This window comes from Peromyscus californicus, unplaced genomic scaffold (genome assembly GCF_007827085.1).
Source record: "Peromyscus californicus insignis strain IS unplaced genomic scaffold, ASM782708v3 Scaffold_22__1_contigs__length_63687245, whole genome shotgun sequence".
In the NCBI taxonomy this organism is placed as follows: Eukaryota; Metazoa; Chordata; class Mammalia; order Rodentia; family Cricetidae; genus Peromyscus; species Peromyscus californicus.
In genome coordinates, this window is record NW_026294525.1 from 25807500 (window position 1) to 25826002 (window position 18503).

The window sequence follows — 18503 nt, forward strand, 5'->3', positions numbered from 1 at the left end:
AACTGAAAATGCTTTAAAAGTGTGGTTGGGATAAGAGCTTGCTATAAATAATATCACCCAGACTTCTGAGGTGCAGCAATAGAAACACTGACCCATGACTAATGCCTTATTTGTGGTACTGCTGACTTCTCTAGTATTCATTAAAGCCCCTGACCACAGATTCTAAAACCAGAAGTTAGTTGTTAGTACCTCTGTAGCATGCACTGAACACAACCATTATCTCTGTATATGCTTACATACCAGTGTGCATACGGACATGTAAGTAATTCAGGCCTAACTAATTTTTCCTTTCTCCATCCCCTCCCTGATCAACACCCTCAGGATTTAGTCTTGAGCTCTATCACAGCCGTTTCCTCTTCTCTTCATTTAAGAGCTTTTTACTGCCAAGATTTAGCCATCAATGTTAAAAATAAGCTCCCACGTGTTCACCCAAATGCTAGTTTCTAACAGTGCTTGCTAGATATTGCCACAGAAAATTAACTAAACATATACAAATGATCTCTACCTTCTTTCCCATGAAATCAGGTCCTTTCCCCAACCTTATCTACTCCTGCCTGTGAAAGCATCATTTATCTTGTCTGGATTCAAGGGGAACTAAGGAAGACCCTTCATTTTTACAGTAAGAGTCTCTAAATTTGTAACTTCCCTTTAAAAAATTCTCCTGCAGATATCTCTTCCTTTTAATTCTCACTACCTCAGACAGTAGTTTCTCATCTTCATGCATACAAATGTGACAGTTTCAACTCTGTCTCTAGGTCCCAAACCTTTCAAGCAATTTTTTTGGGTATATTATTATGTTTGTTTTTTAAATGTTGAAAAATCTCTCAATTCATAAACACATGGTAAAGGGTTTCTACAATGGCTTGAAAGGAATGCCCCCCACCGCCAGCCTGCTCTCCACATCTATTCCTTTTCTACTCTGTAACATTTCCAACCAAAGAGTTCAACTCATCTGATCACAACCTAGTTGATTTTCTCTTAACCACCATCCCTCATACTGCCTTCATACTGCCTCCTGAAGAACCAAACCCAAGTGGCACTTTCCTCCTTGGAAATCTCAGAATGCTCAGTGTACAGTATGTACATATGTGTATGTGTTATTTACTAATTCCACGTGTGATGCTATTAGTTACAGCCTCAGGCTTAGTACAGTTAACTATATTGTATAAAATGCATTTTATATATCAAGAATATACATTGATGACCTCACCTAGCACATGTGCAAAGTATGACTGACAAACGAATACTTGATGGACATAAAAATAAATGTGTACATTGTAAGTACCCTAATTCATTTCTACAAAGTATGGTGCAAGTTTAAAGGTGTAGAAATAAAGGTGTTTCTACCCATTTCCTCCTAAAATTACTAGCAGTTATGCTAAATGAGAAACAAAAATACAAACTCACTTCTATAAAACAGGAAGAAATCTAACCCCACCTAACTCTATTTCTGCCATTGGCCACTCTCTTTCCTACCCTGGGGAGGGTATCCCCTACCCTTCCCAGTCTTAGCCAAGCACTATTTAATTGCATATTTCTAAAATCAGTTGTTTTGACTCTATAGCTGAATGAGATCATATGGTTTCATCTTTCTGTGCTTGGCTTATTTCATTTAATTATGTCCTCTAGCTTCATCCACTACCAATGAGATGTAGTACAGCCATGATAGAAAACAGTAGAGTTCCCTCAAAAAAACTAAAAATTGAGCCACACCTTTAATTCCAGCACTCTGGAGACAGAGCTAGGCTGATCTCTGAGGTTGAGGCTAGCTTTATCTATATAGCTAGTTCCAAGCCAGCCAACGCTACAGTGAGGTCGTGTTTCCAAAATAAATACATAAACAAAAAATTATGAATTACCTAGAAATAATGAAAGAATATGTAATGACCTGTGTAAAGGATTTTCAATTAGTATTACCATATGATCCAGAAATCACACTACTGGGAAATGCAATCAGTATGTAAGGTATCTGTACTCCCATATTCACTGCAGCAATACTCACAACAGCTATGGAATCAAACTAAGAGTCCATCAAAACGATGACTGGACAGAGAAAATACTTTCGTGCATATACATATACACACATATTTAGCCATAATAGAAATTTAATCATACTGCCATAAAATGGATAAACCTGAACACATTACATTAAGTAATAAAAAAAATATGCCAGGGGCAGAAAGACTAATACCATGTGATCCACAGAGCTGTGGAATGTAAAAGTACTGATGGAAGTACAGAGTAAGAACAATGGCTACCTAAGGCTAGGGAAGGGGTGGGGGAAAGCGGGTTAAAGGACACACATCTATACAGGAGGAGGAGGGGAAGTTCTAATGTCTCACTGTACTGTAGCAACCTTAGCCAACACTATTATGTAGTGTTTTTCAAAATAACTAGGGTTTTGAATGTTCTTCCCAGAAATTATAAAGAGGAGGTGAATGGGATCTTCAGTATCCTAATCTTATCACACAATATAAACAAGCGTCAAAACGTCACACTACAGTTCAGAAATATGGACAATTGTGTTTCAATTAAAAACACAACTTTAAAAAACTCCTAAACTAGCCGGGCGGTGGTGGCGCACGCCTTTAATCCCAGCACTCGGGAGGCAGAGCCAGGCGGATCTCTGTGAGTTCGAGGCCAGCCTGGGCTACCAAGTGAGTTCCAGGAGAGGCGCAAAGCTACACAGAGAAACCCTGTCTCGAAAAAAAACAAAAAACAAACAAAAAAAAAAAAAACAAAAAAAAAACAAACTCCTAAACTAACTAGTGGAAGATGAAAGTAAACACGGATAACAGAGAGCCCATTCCAGCTGGGGCACCAGAAGCCAACCAGCCTGCCACTTTGTTGGATGTGTAGGAGAAGCCATCCTATCCAACCCTGCCATGAACTGTGAGAGGGCTTTTAATCCCATGAGGCCACCAGGCCTTGGGGTGTCCCGCCTCATGACAAAGGCTAAAGGACTCCAGAAAATCAGGCAAAACACCCACACAAGACTACTCTTAACTACAGCTCCTTTTTCTTATTCTGAAAGATAATAAAAGAAACTACATCTGAGAAACAAGAATATGGTGCTCTTCAAAAGCCCCCAGAACTAGGCCTGGTGGTGCATGCCTTTACACCCAGCATTTGGGAGGCAGAGGCAGACATATCTCTGTAAGGCCAGCCCGAGCTACATAGCGAATGTCTCAAAAAACAAAACACAAACAAAAAGCTCCTGGAAATTCAAAATATTAGAAGGCAAATCCAAGGATGTGTTCCATTTCCAGCAAGTGTAACAGAATAACAGAGACAAGTAACAGATAAACAAAAGGATTTTCTCTCCTATCAAAGGGGAGTTGTGAATGTCAATCTAGGAGGTACAGTGTCACATGAACAGGAGTTCTGGTACTTTTTAAATGTAAAGAGAGGAATTTATCAAAGAAATAATGCAAAAGCAAAGTTTCTCCAAAGTGAGGATCTAAGTTTATATATTCAATAATCCAAGACAGTCCACAGTAAATGAAGAGGGAGGGGCTGAGGAACCACATCATGGTGGGATTTCAGGACACCAGAGACATTAAGAGAAAACTGAACCCTTCAGAGAGGATAAAGATGAGAGGGGAGAATCATAAGAATATTAGACATCAAGACAGTAACCATATAAGATAGGAGAAAGTGAAGAAACACTTTTTAAGTTTCTGAAGGAAAATATCTATAATTTAAAGGACTACATGACCCAGCAAGGTAACAATCAAGCATTAAGAATGAATGAAGGTATTCTCAAACTTCCCATGTCTCAACTTCTGAGGATGTCTGAGGGGGGAAAACAAAGAAAAGAAAATATGGGGTTAGGAGACAAGACTTAAAACATGGGAAATAAACAAAGGATTTTTCCTTCACATCCAACAGGACCTCAGTGCTCGCTCCAGGCCAGAATAGAGCATGGTTGGATGAAAGCCTTCAGAAGAGATGTTTACAGAAGAAGCAAAAAAACTTCAAAAAATATGCTAAGTGTGTAGAAGTGGTTTACAAATCTGCTAGAAGAGAGCAACCTTCCAAAGTTAAAACAAAAAAGAAAACCACCACTCAGGCACTTGAGCCTTCAGATTCTACACCAATACAGTTCTCAATGTATCAGTCTTCAGAGAACTGTGATTCTGCAGCCAGCCTGGGCTATAGAGTGAGATCCTTGCCTCCAAAAACCAAAATAAAAAATCTAAGGCAATGGAAACATGAAGAAATGAACTCTAATTTACAACAGCATCCCTGACAAGACTGTTTCTATATGGGAATATATATTTTGGTTCAACACTATTGACATGCAGCAGAAACACTAGGGACTATCCCCAGAGGGAGATACATAGTCATCCACCTTAAACACCAGTCTAGTCAAAAGACAGTACCTAAAACTGGAGAATTAAAATAGCTATTTAAAATCCTGATGTCAAAACCCTTGAAGAATCAGTTAGCATTTCTAAGTATTTGGCTCTGGGGGTGGAGACAGCAGAGTTTAGTGGAAGAGGACAGGAGTCATTTTTATCTGACTGACGCTGTAGCATTCTGTTAAAGTTATAAACTGTTATACATCATGCATTTTTTTTCCTTTTGGAAGTTCAACAGTTTTAATTTCACACCTATACTGACCAACTCCTTGCTATTCAAGTTATGGCTAAAATATGCCCAAGTCTTTGTCGTACATATAAGCTGACCACTACACTTCCCAACCAAGGTCATGCCTGGGTTTTCAATCATCCCCCATTTTCCTTCTGATGCCATCAACAGTCTTGTCTTCCACAATTGTCAAATTAATTCAGTATTAAGAAGTCATGCTGTCCCTTCCTGTTTACAAGGATCAGAGCCTGTTAGGCACATTAAAGGACTCTTAACTATTTCACAGCAAAGAGAATAATGTAATTCCTTCTCTAAATTTTTACCCTGCTGTGAAAAGCTAAACATCGGTGATCCTTTCTTCAAATTAGCACAGAACAAAAACATAAAATTACCCACCAGGCCAACTGTACCCAGTACAGTGACATCAGAATACAAAAACCACCAGCTCACTAGGTGAAGCTGAAATGCTCATGTTCCATAGCCCTTGGCTAGAAACAAAAACACGTCAGTTACAGTTAAATAAAAAAAAAAAAAAGAATGCAATTCCACCGTGTTTGCTTTTGGGGTTTTGACAAACAGAAAGCAGGCAAGGTGAATCAACACCTATACCTTGAAGGTGACAAGGAACATCGTATTCAATCTCATCGTGTCTTGAGGGGCTTAGGAACAGAGTTCCATCCACTAGTGGGAACTGTTCAAACACGGGGAGTGCCCGGTGGCACAAGGCGCAGTTTACAACATTCCTGTGGCTGGCACTGAGGGCTGCCAGAATGAACTTCCGGAGATCCTCGCCTTGGCCCACTTGGGCATCGTCTTCCATCCGAACATGGAAAGTGTTCAGCTTATGCCTGGGGATGTGAGTGAGGAGTTCAGAGAGGTCCAGTCGCCGCAGGAACTGCACAGGGGTATCAAAGTGCCCTGCTCTGTGTACAGACAGACCAGCCGAACTGTAATCAAAGTGGGCATTTCTGAACACATGGCCCCCGGGCATGGCCTTTTTGTGAGGCTCAAGATGAATGGCGTTCTTTAAGAATTCCCCGAGGTATCTGGAGGAGCGGGGACCACTGAAGTGGGCTGGAGAGAGGATAGAGTAACCAGAGGGTGGGGACTGGCCAGGGGAGCCACAGGGAGAGCGGGCCCCATAGGCTGCAGCATTGACTGTCTTTTCCTGGGAGTTCTGCCTGTCCATGGAGTGCCGCCGGGGAAGGTCATGGTTCAGGCCTTTCTGGGGCTTGTTCAGGGGCCTGCATTTTTTTGTCTCCTCCCCAGCCTCCCCTGGAGGTCTCGCTGTGTTCTTTTCTGACCCAGACTTCTTCTTTTTTTCATCTTGCATCCGCTTTACCTGGTACCAGTCTGTGTCCTTTTTTAAGTGGCCCTGCCCGCAGCGGCAGGAACAGAAGCGGAAGGCCAGGTCGTAGCCCTTCTTGGTCCACATGTTCTGGCGGCACTGCTTCTCGTTCCAGCTGCGGGCCCTGCCGATGCAGTTGAACTGCACCAGGATGCTGCTCTCCCACTCATAGAAGCACTGCAGGTGCATCCAGGTGCTGCAGGGGCAGTGCTCGTTGTTACACACCACCTTCTGGTAGTCATCCTTCTCCAGGTCCACCGGCCTCCCGAAGCTGCAGATCAGGGGCGTGGCACACGGAGCTTCTAAAGAAGAATAGAGCAGGGTCAGTACACAGGCTCTGAGGACCCCAGGGGGGGCACCAACCCATCCCCATCAGCCCATTCATGCCAGTTAGACCACCACTGGAACAAATGCCAGGCAGATTTAGAAACATTCACCATTTTCTTCTAATATGATGCTGTCCCAAAGGAATTTACTTTCTATTATTAATTACCTGCTGAAAAACATACTGCTAACTTTCAAGCCACCTAAATCCTTCATAGTTCAATTGTGTTTCAGGCCTTATGACAGTGTGGTATAAAGTTTTCTCAAGATGTGGGTGTAACAACAGGCACTTCCAGAATTCCTTTAAAAATGAGTCACTCCAGGGCAACTAGGAATTACTATGAAGCCATTAAACCAACCAGTTGTGGTGGCATCTTCAAATGATCTATCGGGGTTTTAGATTGTCCTGAACAGCAAATATCACTGAGAAAATAGACCAGCCTCATCTCAACTTTTCTTCTAGAGTCATCAGACACTAATGGCAGGATGTCTGATCAAACAGAACTCCACTGTCCAGGTGTGGAAGAAAACAACCATTCTCTTAAAGTAGATAGACAGAAAGCAACAAAGAGGTATTTCTGCAGTCTTACATATGTTACCCATGCAAGGTCCAAACAGCTAACAGGTGCCTAGAAACGAAGAAAACATACTAACAAAGCAGGCCCATTTCTTAAGAAGTAAATGTGTGCATATATTTATATTATATGGATAGGTTATCATTTTTAGTGAGAAATAATGCTTAGAGAGTTCACAGTACCTAGCATATAAAGCTTACTAATGGTGTTCTTATCATTAATGGAATCCTAACTGTACAGCTTATAGCATTTTTGTTTGTTAAAGAAGCTTTGTAAGGTAATAGCTGAAGGTCTAAACAAGAGATAGTAAAAATGTGTATTCAAAGAGGGAAATTAAGAGCCTAGCAGGGCAGGAACAGAGTAGACGCAGTTCTGGCCATGCCAAGGAAGAAGACATGATGCCACAGGCCCAAACTAGCAGCCGCCAGTTATGTGGGCAGGTAAGTGTGACTCCCCGCCCAGAAAAGACCAGCACATCAAACAACAAACCAACAGGCTAGCCCAACTGGTCTCTCTGCACTTCTGCAATTTTCAACATAATTCATGAACTCCCCTTAAATTCCAGTCTGCATTTCCATGCTGTTCCTCTTCGGCCTCCTGCCAGGACTAGTGCTCAGCATTTCTCTCTTCACTTTCCCAAGTCAAACTAAAAGCAGAATTTGCTATTCCTTAACAAGGGCACTAGCAGCATTTGGACAATTCTTTGTGGAGCGTGACTGTAACACCGGCATTACAGGAAGTTAGCATTACTGGATCTTGAGCATTTGACCTGTATAACTCCACCCACCTCAACTTCCTATGATTTGGGGGGTGGGCTACTGGGGCTGGACCCCAGGTCTTGGCCCATGCTAGGAAAGTGCTCTACCAGTGTACTGCACCCCCAGGTCTACCCAACTAGGAACCATTGGGTTTGATCAAAAAGGTTCCAAGTGCTACACAGAGGCATTTAAAATACATCTGCTATAAATGAGATGCTAAGGAAGCACTCTGAGACTTAAAAGTTGTTTTAGATTCCATACCTACAGTGGTGGCACTGTGAAACTTGGAACAGGGAGGAAAGGAGTGCACTGATCAGAAAACATGAAAGCCTGAACTCAGGGAGCAATGCCTGATATCTGTCAGTGCAGGAGACACAGAAGAGCAACAATCTGACTGACTTCCCTGTCTGGGACCTGATGAGCAGAAAGTACTTGTTTGATGGAGAAAAGAAGAATATGACCAGAGCTCAAGAGAGTTCAAACATAGAGTACAGATGGAATCACACATTCAGAGATGCAAGTTAAATTCCTAGGACCCAAGAGATATGCAAAGAGAATATGAGACATGAACATAAACAAGGGATTGGGAAGAAAGTTGTGAGCAGTAGGTACTAACACCAAGGATGGTACAAGCGAGTCTGCTACAGAGAACAGTAAGGCAGAAGACCCTTAAAGGCTGTGCAAATATTAGCTCTGACTCCTGCATTCCAATTATCTCCTTCAGAGTGGGATGACAGGGCCTCAGCAAAATGGCCCTAAATGACTACTGTGGTTTCTCCAGCTGTCCCCTAGGAGTCTAAATCCTAATCTTCATTTGTCTAAATCCCATTTTACACAAGAGAGCAAGTCATAGTATTAATTCTGCCACCAAAATGCCTGCATACCAGTAGCATTTCTAGCAGTGGTTCTCAACGTTCCTAACGCTGTGACCCTTTAATACAGTTCCTCATGTTGTGGTGACCCCCAACCATAAAAACCATTTTCGTTGCTACTTCATAACTGTAATTTTCCTACTGTTATGAATCATAATGTATTATCTGTGTTTTCTGATCTTAAGTTGACCCTTGTGAAAGGGTTGTTTGACCCCCAAAGGAGGCACAACCCACAGGTTGAGAACATGTGATTTACAAGCTAGGAACCCTTGAACAAGTTACTTCTTGTCAGTTTCTTCTGTGAAAAATGCAGATAAAAACAGTACTTGGTTGTTAATGATGAAAAATACATGCATATACACATGGTGCTTAAAATAGATAGGGCGTGACATCTACAAAACCTTAGTTCCTCCTGCCTACTGCTTCAAGGCCTACCTCCAGACACCAACTGCACCACCTAGCCCAGGGCATTTACAATCAGAGGCTGAATAAAGTTGCATAAAAGACACTGGCATGTAGCCGGGCGGTGGTGGCGCACGCCTTTAATCCCAGCACTCGGGAGGCAGAGCCAGGTGGATCTCTGTGAGTTCGAGGCCAGCCTGGTCTCCAAAGCGAGTTCCAGGAAAGGCGCAAAGCTACACAGAGAAACCCTGTCTCGAAAAACCAAAAAAAAAAAAAAAAAAAAAAGACACTGGCATGTAAACTCACACGTGACAAAAGCAGAAGGAAGAGCTGTAACCCTATATGGAAAAAGACCCAAATATACTAAAGCACACTGAAAAAAATCCTAAGAATGGTTCCTACTGGGTAACTATAGTCACCTGGATTGTGTCCTTTAAAATGTTAGTCAATTAAACAAAATTCAGTTGCTTTAATCTTCAATTCTTCATATCTCTGAAATGGAATAATAATAACCAAGATATATATGAACTCAGAATTAATTAAGTGTGAAAGATCTCTTCATTTACAATATTCAGAATGGTGCCTTAAAAAAAAAGACAGACTAAGGTGGACTAATAAGAGGAAATTATATTTGCATCATCTCCAAAAGCAGCAGATAGATATATTCAAATCTGAATATCAAGCACCTCCCATATAACAGAGCTCTGAAGCTGGAAGAGTCATCAAATTGTACTACGAGCTCAATAGAGAGAGATGGAAGTCCACAGTTCTGCCCGCACATCCCTGTCCCTTTAACACCATCACTCATCATAGCCAGTCTCACCTGCTTTCTCCTTCGACGTTTCTAAGTTGAAAGGCCCTGCTATAGTGTGGACATGGTTGGGTTCTCCCCATGTATTCATTCATGTGTTGGAGGCTTGGTCCTCATTACAGCAACATGAGAGGATATGGTATCTTTAAGAGGTGGGGCCTAATGGGAACTGAGCTCTTGGAAGGAAACTAGGTTGCTCTCTTTCTTGACGTTTGTCTTCTTTTAGTGAGGAATACCTCTGAAATGTAATTACAGTAACCTAACTGACTGATGACCTGTTCCTGTACTATTTCCATCATTACCATACACCATAATGTGATACAGTCATAAGAACCCTGCACAGAACTAGGCCCATGCAGGTACCATGCCCTGGAACCCACAAACCTATTAAACAAACAAAATCTTCATAAGCAGCCTGCCACAGGTATTCCACTATGGCAATGAAAAGCTGACTAATATAAGTCGCCACTCCACCCTGTCAGTCCTGCATGTTTACACATCAGCCACTGTAATGTGGCCTTGTAGCTAGGCCACAAAAACAAAAACAAAGTCAAGAGCCTGCTTACCGATGAGTAATAAATGCAGCAGACACCTTACTCTATGACACACCTCCAACCCCAGAGTGAGGACGGGAGGAAGGCAGGAGATGAAGCAATAGAGGATAGAAACAGTAAAAGGGAGAGCACATCAGGAACAGCCCAGGGACTTCTGTTGGTACCCTCACCTCTGATGCTGGATAGGCAACACAGAAGAGTAAGAAAGATGGAGCTCAGGTGCTAATTCTGCTGCTCACCTACCCGGAGCCATTTATCATCTGTGAAGATTAAAAACATCTGCCTATTTACCTCAGATGTATGTAGACTTTCTAAACTGTAAAGTTCCATTATATTGTTTTCTATTACTTCTACCATAACCTTAGTTAGTGGCTAACTCCCCAACTAAATGCAAACTGCCCCATCGTATTTCCTATATTTCTGTTTTGGATTTACCATATAGTAAGTGCTTAGAAATTAAGTGGGTGATGCCACACTATTCTCCATTTCCTAACCAAAACTTCTAGGAAAAGATTCTGTGACTCTAAGAAAACAGCACCAACAGCATTCTAAATCATATCTACAATAAATTAGTTATATATAAAATCCCTAACCCTTTTGTTGTCTTGAGACAGGGTCTCACTACAAAGCCCTGGCTACCTTGGACCTTACTATATAGACCAAAGCAGGCCTCAAACTCATGAGATAAGCCTGGCTCTATTAGTGCTGAGATTAAAGACGTGTACCACTTAAAATCCTTACTTCTTAAGAATAGCAGTCCCACAAAGACATAAATGGGATGAACTAACCAGACACTGCTAAAGACCTTTAATAAAGAAGAGTAACTACATTCAGTAGGAGCACATGTCAGAACCATCTCTTGGGACATAAATCATAACAACCTAACAAGTGAAACTAAAAATGTTCTTTTATACAGTCAGCAATGTTAAAAAAAATTGTATGTCTACAGAGCTAAGGAAACAGCTCAGCTAGTAAAGTGCTTGCTGTCACCCACGAGTGCATGAGTTTGAATCCCCAGAACCATCATAAAAGCCAGGTGCAGTGATCCTCATCTGTTAACCCCAGTACTGCAGGGAGGAGGTAGACAGGCAGATCCTTAGAGCTTGCTGGCTAGCCAGTCTAGCCAATCAGTGATCTCCATGCTTAGTAGGACACTATCTTAAAAAATAAAGTGGAGCCCAATAAAGACTCCCAAGGTCAACTTCTGGCTTTTCACATGCACACAGGTGTATACACACAAATCTGTATACACACATACCACACACACACACACACACACACACACACACACACACACACACCACACATCACATATACTACCCCCCATACACATACCCAAATATGTATATAACCTTCCAGGGTCTGTTTTCATAGGTTTATCATCAAGTATTCAGGACCCAGTTTCTATTTCTCCATGCTCAAGAGAAAATATGCAAAGGTCAGCTCATTCTGGGCCAAACCCTGAAGAGTTTCAAGTCTCTACAATAGTAACAGGGCTAAGGTCACTTGTCCATCTGTCTTCTCTTTCCCAAAATCCTCGTCCTATACACTGCCCCTACTTCAGGCCTAATAAATGACCTTTTAAAGGGTCTGGTGAACGGTCAAAATGCAGAGAACAGCTGACTATGTGATGCCCACCCCCAGTTAATAATACATCTACAACACAAGTCCTACATCTAAGTGGGAGTACTATGGAGAAGAGGAGAGGAGCCAATGGACCAGGATGTCTCTGCTGCGAGACAGTGTCTTCTATTCTCACAAGGAAGCTGCATCCATGAAATCTCAACAATATGGTCGCCTAAACAAAGCCTGCAGAACGACAGCACTAGCTAACATGCCAATATGGGTGGGGAGATCTCACAAGGCCCCACCTTAAATGCAGGGCTGCAGGCAATCATCGGCTGCTAAGAGCAAGAGATTAGTCTTCTCCAGGCACAAGCCTCCTGACAGATTTATCTAATCCCAAATGGTCAACCCTAAATACACATACATAAGAGCAACACTAAATGAACTCAGCAGTGTGTGTGTGTGTGTGTGTGTGTGTGTGTGTGTGTGTGTGTGACAATAATTAAAGAGGTAGAAGAATTTGAGAGAGAGTAAGGGGGCATACAGGAGGAGTTGGAGGGAAGAGAGACCAGAGTAGAAATGATATAGTATTCATGTATGAAATTTTCAAAAAATAAAAACAAATTTAAATTTAAAACAATAAAGAGTAGTCATTTACTGCTCACCTATAAACCCCATCCGACAAAACCTTAAAGCTCCCATTCACACTAACCGTGCCACAAATAAGGTAGTACTGCTTTCAGTTCTCTCCAGCAATCTTAAGACAATTTCAAGAATCCTAAGCAGACAGAGAGCTAGGTGGGGCTGGGTCAGGAAGATCATCTGAAATTCTAAAGGTTTTCTAGACCTTTAAAGTCTACAGTGGAGACAAGGTCTTATGTAACCTTGTACACCTGTGACCCTATGTAATAAATGTTCTGTTGATGGAAGGAACCCACCAAGCAAATGCAGTGCTCAGGAGCAGCTGAGGGACTGGTGAACTGTTGTGGAATTTGTTTCCATCAATGGCTTTAGTGGGTACAAACCCTAGGGCGTGGCTTTCTGTCTGCACACCACTCTACTCCCTCCGCTCTTAAGGGGTCACATATGCAGACAGAAAGCCACGCCCTAGGGTTTGTACTCCCAAAGCCATTGGCGGAAACGAATTCCCACAACAGTGAACAGAGACAGAAAGGAGGGAACAGGCATGTATATCCAGCCCTTTTTTATCACCTCACTTCTTCAAACAACAATGAGTCCAGCCTTCTGTACTCAGGACACCAAATATGAATTTCAGGATTTCTGAACAACTCCATGTCAAAGTAGTATCTCTCACAGCATGAAATTCTTGACAACTGTTTTCATTTTCTAGCTTCAGATGTGGGAGTCAACCTATGTAGCTATGACACTAAGCTCTCAATTTATTAGTTTTCAGGCCTTGAACAAGACAATTAACTGCCCCCATGCCACTGTTTTCTTACGAGTAAAACGGTAGAAATAACAGTGCCTACCTCAAAGGGTCACTATGAGTAATAAAAGTTATTGAAGTAGTTCAAATAGAGCTTAACACATTCATTTAACTATAGGCCATTATTGCTAAAAAGCTAATTTTGCAACACTTGATGTTAAAAAAAAAAATCAAGAAACTGAGTTTGTAACACCGCTACACAAAGGTGACCAACCTTTCCACACAGGCAGCCTGCCTAGACACATGGGGGGATGGGGAGTGTAGCACACACTTCAAGCAGTGTACATTAACCCTTCTCACTTATCCCTTACACTACACACAAGTACATGCCCTCCTCTTTCTCACCTGGTTCCTCTTAGCTTTCTCTTAACCTCAAATCCCTTCCACAAACTCCTAGACCAAAGAAACTCCTGACTCCAGCCTATGCCATCTCTCTCTGCAGTGAGTCTCCAAGCACCATATTAAATGCTCCCAGTCAAAATGCTACCATTACCTTGCCTGCACTACTTTCAACATAGTGACTTCTCACATTTGTTTTAAGCTATAAAGTGGTGGTAGTGTATTTTTTCCCTACAACAAACAAAGCAGCATGGCACAGTCCAAACATTTCACTAATTGACTTGTTTTAACACCTTAAAGATGTTCTCAATGTCAGAAAAATAAGTATTCTGTTATACCTTTTTTCCAACCTAAGCCCTTTTATTCCAAACTTGGGTGACAGGGATTCATAAAGCACAAAACTAAATTTTATTCATGAAGCTGGTCCTAAAGACCTGTCCCAACAAAAAACAATCATCTTTATTTAGTCTGGGATCAAGCATGGGGAAAACATGCTCAAAACACATAAATATGTAATCACTGTGTTGCATCTGGATATAGGTGTCTTAAATTTTGTCAGCTTTAGTTCTACTACTTCTCAGTTTATCTCATAAATTAACAGTGTGGCAGGTCATAATATCTTTCATCCCATCTCTTCCAAAGTTACTAACTTCCACAATGATTTAAACACTAATATCAATTCACCCAAATACTTTGAAGGGTACAGAATTTTAAATTATAACAGTGAACATCAAAATAACACAATATCACCCAGATCTTTGAAGATATTCTATTAAGGTTAAGCATTCACATAATAACAATGTCAAAAGTTAGTAGTTCTGAGATAAAAAAAGGCAGGACCATTGAGTAACAACGTATTTTTATAACTCAATGACCTGCCAGCTTTAGAAATATGAAATGTGTTTGGAGAAATTTGGAGTAATGTGTTTGCTAAAATTCTGCACATAATGTAAAGCTTTTATTAATATTATTTGCGGGGCAGTGGTGGCGCACGCCTTTAATCCCAGCACTCGGGAGGCAGAGCCAGGCGGATCTCTGTGAGTTCGAGGCCAGCCTGGGTTACCAAGTGAGTTCCAGGACAGGCGCAAAGCTACACAGAGAAACCCTGTCTCAAAAAAACCAAATATATATATATATATATATATATATATATATATATATATATATATATATATATATAATTTGTCATTGAGATTTGAGATTTGTATAGTTAGATTTATATAATAGGCTCTTACTGTCCTAGACAATAAATTTGCAGGCTACTTTTTTCCTTGCTCAGATTTAGAGCTTAAGGATACTAGAAAACTACATGGTACTCGAGCATCTAAATGCTCTACTAGCACTCCTCTGAAGGAAAAGCTAAACTGCATCACATCCTAAAACTAGGTGTTTATGTGCAAGGGCATGCATGTAGATGTGGATTATCTACAGAGAGCTTTTGGACAGTTAAATGTTGTATCTCATTTTTACAGACTTCATGCCATTTTTTAGCACTGCACTACAATTTTAAAGCCTTTTTGTTAAGAAAACAGGCTTGGTTTTGATGATCTTTGTCAATATTCTCTTTAGTCAGTAACAAATAGTCAAAATTTGGCCTAAATCAAATGCCTTTATTTTATAGATTCCCACTTACCTCAAAATGTACTTCTTCTCCCCCAAATGGTGTCTGAAGGACAAAACCTATAGGAAGGTCCCTGTCCTCCCCCACCTCTGGAATTCCTATGGCTGAAGATGCAAAGAGGTTTACCTCTTCCCTAAGCTGTCCAACAGATAAAGTACGATTGTATGATTATCTGGCAATGTGAGCAGTAAAGACCAGCTTTCTGACAGAAAATACAACCAATATTCATTACTATTCAATATGTTCTAGAAGCTCAACTGAGAAGCAATTTTAAGTCATATTTCATAGATATGATAATCACAGTAACTAAAACAAGGACATACGGAAAAAAGCATAATATATTTCCCAAATGCTTGTCTTAGTTAAGGTTTCTATTGCTGTGATTTAAAAACACCAGGACCAAAAGCAACTTCAGGAACAAAAAGTTTACTTCAGCTTACAACTTTCATGTTCACACTGTATCACTGAGGGAAGTCAAGACAAGAATTCAAGGCAGGAACTGAAGTTGAGACCACAGAGAAACACTGCTTACTGGCTTGCTCATTCAAGGCTTGCTTGGCCTGCTTTCTTACACAACTTAGAACCACTTGCCAAGGGATGGCACCACCCACAGTGAGCTAGGCCCTCCCATATCAATCACTAATCAAAAACTGTCCTGCAGGCTTGCCTACAAGTCAATCTGTTGGAGGCATTTTCTCAACCAAGGTTCCCTCTTCCCAGAGGGCTCTATAGCTTGTGCCAAGTTGACAAAAACTTAAACAGAATAGTGCTTTAAAATTCAAACTGTAAACTTCACATAGGAGATACTTCAGAGAGCTATAAGGAAGTTTTCTCAACAAGTCTGTCATAGATAAATGCATAAGGATCCTTCCAATTTCTCCAATAGGCAGTCTGCCCTACAGTGTGTTATCTTAAATCAGTCCTGGATTTTTCTTATGGGATATGGACACTGGAGACATCATGGTGTAGGACTCCTATGGAGAAAAAAACAAAACAAAACAAAACAGACCTTTCAAGCCAAATGGCTAAGAGCTAGTTACTGGGCCACACTGTTTCATCCCTTGAACAAAGTGCTTTTAATAATGGGAGTAGACAAAATAAATGTAGTTTATTTATAAAAAAGATATTGTTCACTGTTTTACAATGTCTTATAGTTAAGTGACTGGTTTTTGTTTTTTAATCTAATAAAGACTAGAGCATACCACCACTACTTATGTTTGCCTCCTCCCCTTGTAGTAAAAATACGAAAGCTAAATTTGTGACCTAGCTCTACTAATGGCTTAAGAAAAGCACTATCTTGCCTAGTAAGTATGTCCCTATTACTAGCGCTCTCTCTAATTATTTACCTTATACCATGTTATTCTTTTGAAGGCCAATTTAAATTAATTGTGGAAAAGGAGTGTATAACTAAAACAAAAGTCTCTTCACCACCCGCTTTCATAACTTCCAATTCAGTTTACCCAAATATGAATTAAAGCCTGTATTTGATAGGTACCAAAGTTCTAGCTCTCCTTTTTCAAAGTCAGCCAGAGAAGGGTGCCACCTGGTTGGCCTCATTGCAAATTCAGTGAGCACCCTTTCCTCTGAAGTAACACATGACTTCAAGCCCTGCCAGTCTAGTAGATTTACTTTTATCTTTTTTTGTATTGAAGCAAAATAGTATGGAAGACAGAAAGATAAACACAAATGAGCATTTGGCAATATTGATAATACACTGTGTGCTAATATGACAACATCAGTGCTTGCCACTTTCCCCTTCTCATTTCTTTGTCTTCTTTTCTCCTTCCCCTTTCCCTTTCTTTTCTTACTTCTTTGCTGGGGAAGCCTAGGGCATGGCATAGCTACTCTCTACAGCTGAACTCTACCTCCACCTCCTTTTTGGGGAGAAGGGGAAGGCAGTTTGAAAGAGTATCTCACTATGTAGCACAGGCTGTCCTTGAACTCAAAATCCTTGAGCCTCCTGCCTTAGCCTCCCAAGAGCTGGTTAGACTGGCTGGTTGGTTGGTTGGTTGGTTGGTTGGTTGGTTGGTTGGTTGGTTTTGGTCAGATGTAGTAAACTGGTTCATCTCAGGGTCGAATACTTCAACGTGTACTCTATTTTTGATCTGGAATCCAAGGGCCCCTGTGTTAAAGGCTTGACGCTCAGCCTGGTTAACAGGATGTGATGAACTTTGAGAAGTGGGGGCCAAATGGAAGGCTTTCAGGTCACTGAGAGTGTGGCCTAGTGGGGATTTGTGGGATACCAGATGTTTCCTCTTTCTCACTTTCTAGCCATTATATGAGTGGTCTGGGTCTACCACGTTTTGATGATGTCCAGTTGCAGAACAATAGGGCCAATTTCTAAAACTACAATTTCTAAAATCATATGCCAAAGTAAACATTTTTTGTTTGTTTGTTTGTTTTTGAAATAGGGTCTCTCTATGTAGCCTGAAACTGCAACTCACTATGCAGACCAAGCTGGCCTCGACTTCAGAGATCTATCTGCCTCTGTCTTCTAAGTGATGGGATAAAATCATGTGCTACCACACCCAGCAACCTCTTCTTCTTATAAATAGATTATCTTAGGAATTTGTTACAGTGACAAAACATGATTACCACACTGTAGAAGAAAAGAAAATACATGGCATCTCTGAAAATACTCTAATTCCTATCAGCTGCTGAAGATGTAGGCCAATTCAAAAAATGTCTTAAATAACTGTTATATATATCCAGTGTGGAGTTTGTTATGGGGGTTGAACATGGTAAAAATAATAGTAGATCATATTTTCCCTTTTTTGTTTGCCTTGTTTTTTTTTTAGTTGGATGCTTAATATTAGGTAGCAACTCAAATGTTGATTTCCTTCTCTTCCAAATCTATATTATTACTATACAGATTAGATAATATTCCTGAGGTAACTGTGGTGAAGTTTTTTGTCTTATGCAGTCACTAAAGTCTCTCTGTTCAGTTAATTTAGTGAGTACCTGCACAGACTTTCTTAAGTAACTTGAATTAAGTATAATACCCTTTGAAGCAAGGTTATGTGTACATATGTTGAAGCATACCTTCAAAAGGCATGGCAACTTAAAATTCTCCTTTAACCTTTACTTTCTGATCCTGTGGAACCTGGAGGTTAGCCACAGACAGAAATGGGGCCTTACTTTAAAGGTTTTCAAGGCATGCATACTTCCCTGCCCATAGGCTGGTTTTCAAGAATTTTAAGATTACATTTGAGATTGTAAGACCCCATAAAGACACTTCACTCCCCAAATTTTCTTTTTTAAGTTTCATGGACTAATTTTTGTCAGCCCCAACT

At 40.8% G+C, this 18503-nt stretch overlaps 1 protein-coding gene across 2 annotated transcripts in view; it reads right to left on the bottom strand.

Moving 5' to 3' along the window:
* Positions 1–18503, bottom strand: part of Heca (hdc homolog, cell cycle regulator) — a 45243-nt gene that overhangs the window by 8143 nt on the left and 18597 nt on the right. For both annotated transcript variants that reach the window (XM_052751102.1, XM_052751103.1), the window contains exon 2: positions 5203–6243. In XM_052751102.1, coding sequence (XP_052607062.1) covers positions 5203–6243 — 1041 coding nt within the window. The remainder of the gene's footprint in view (positions 1–5202; positions 6244–18503) is intronic.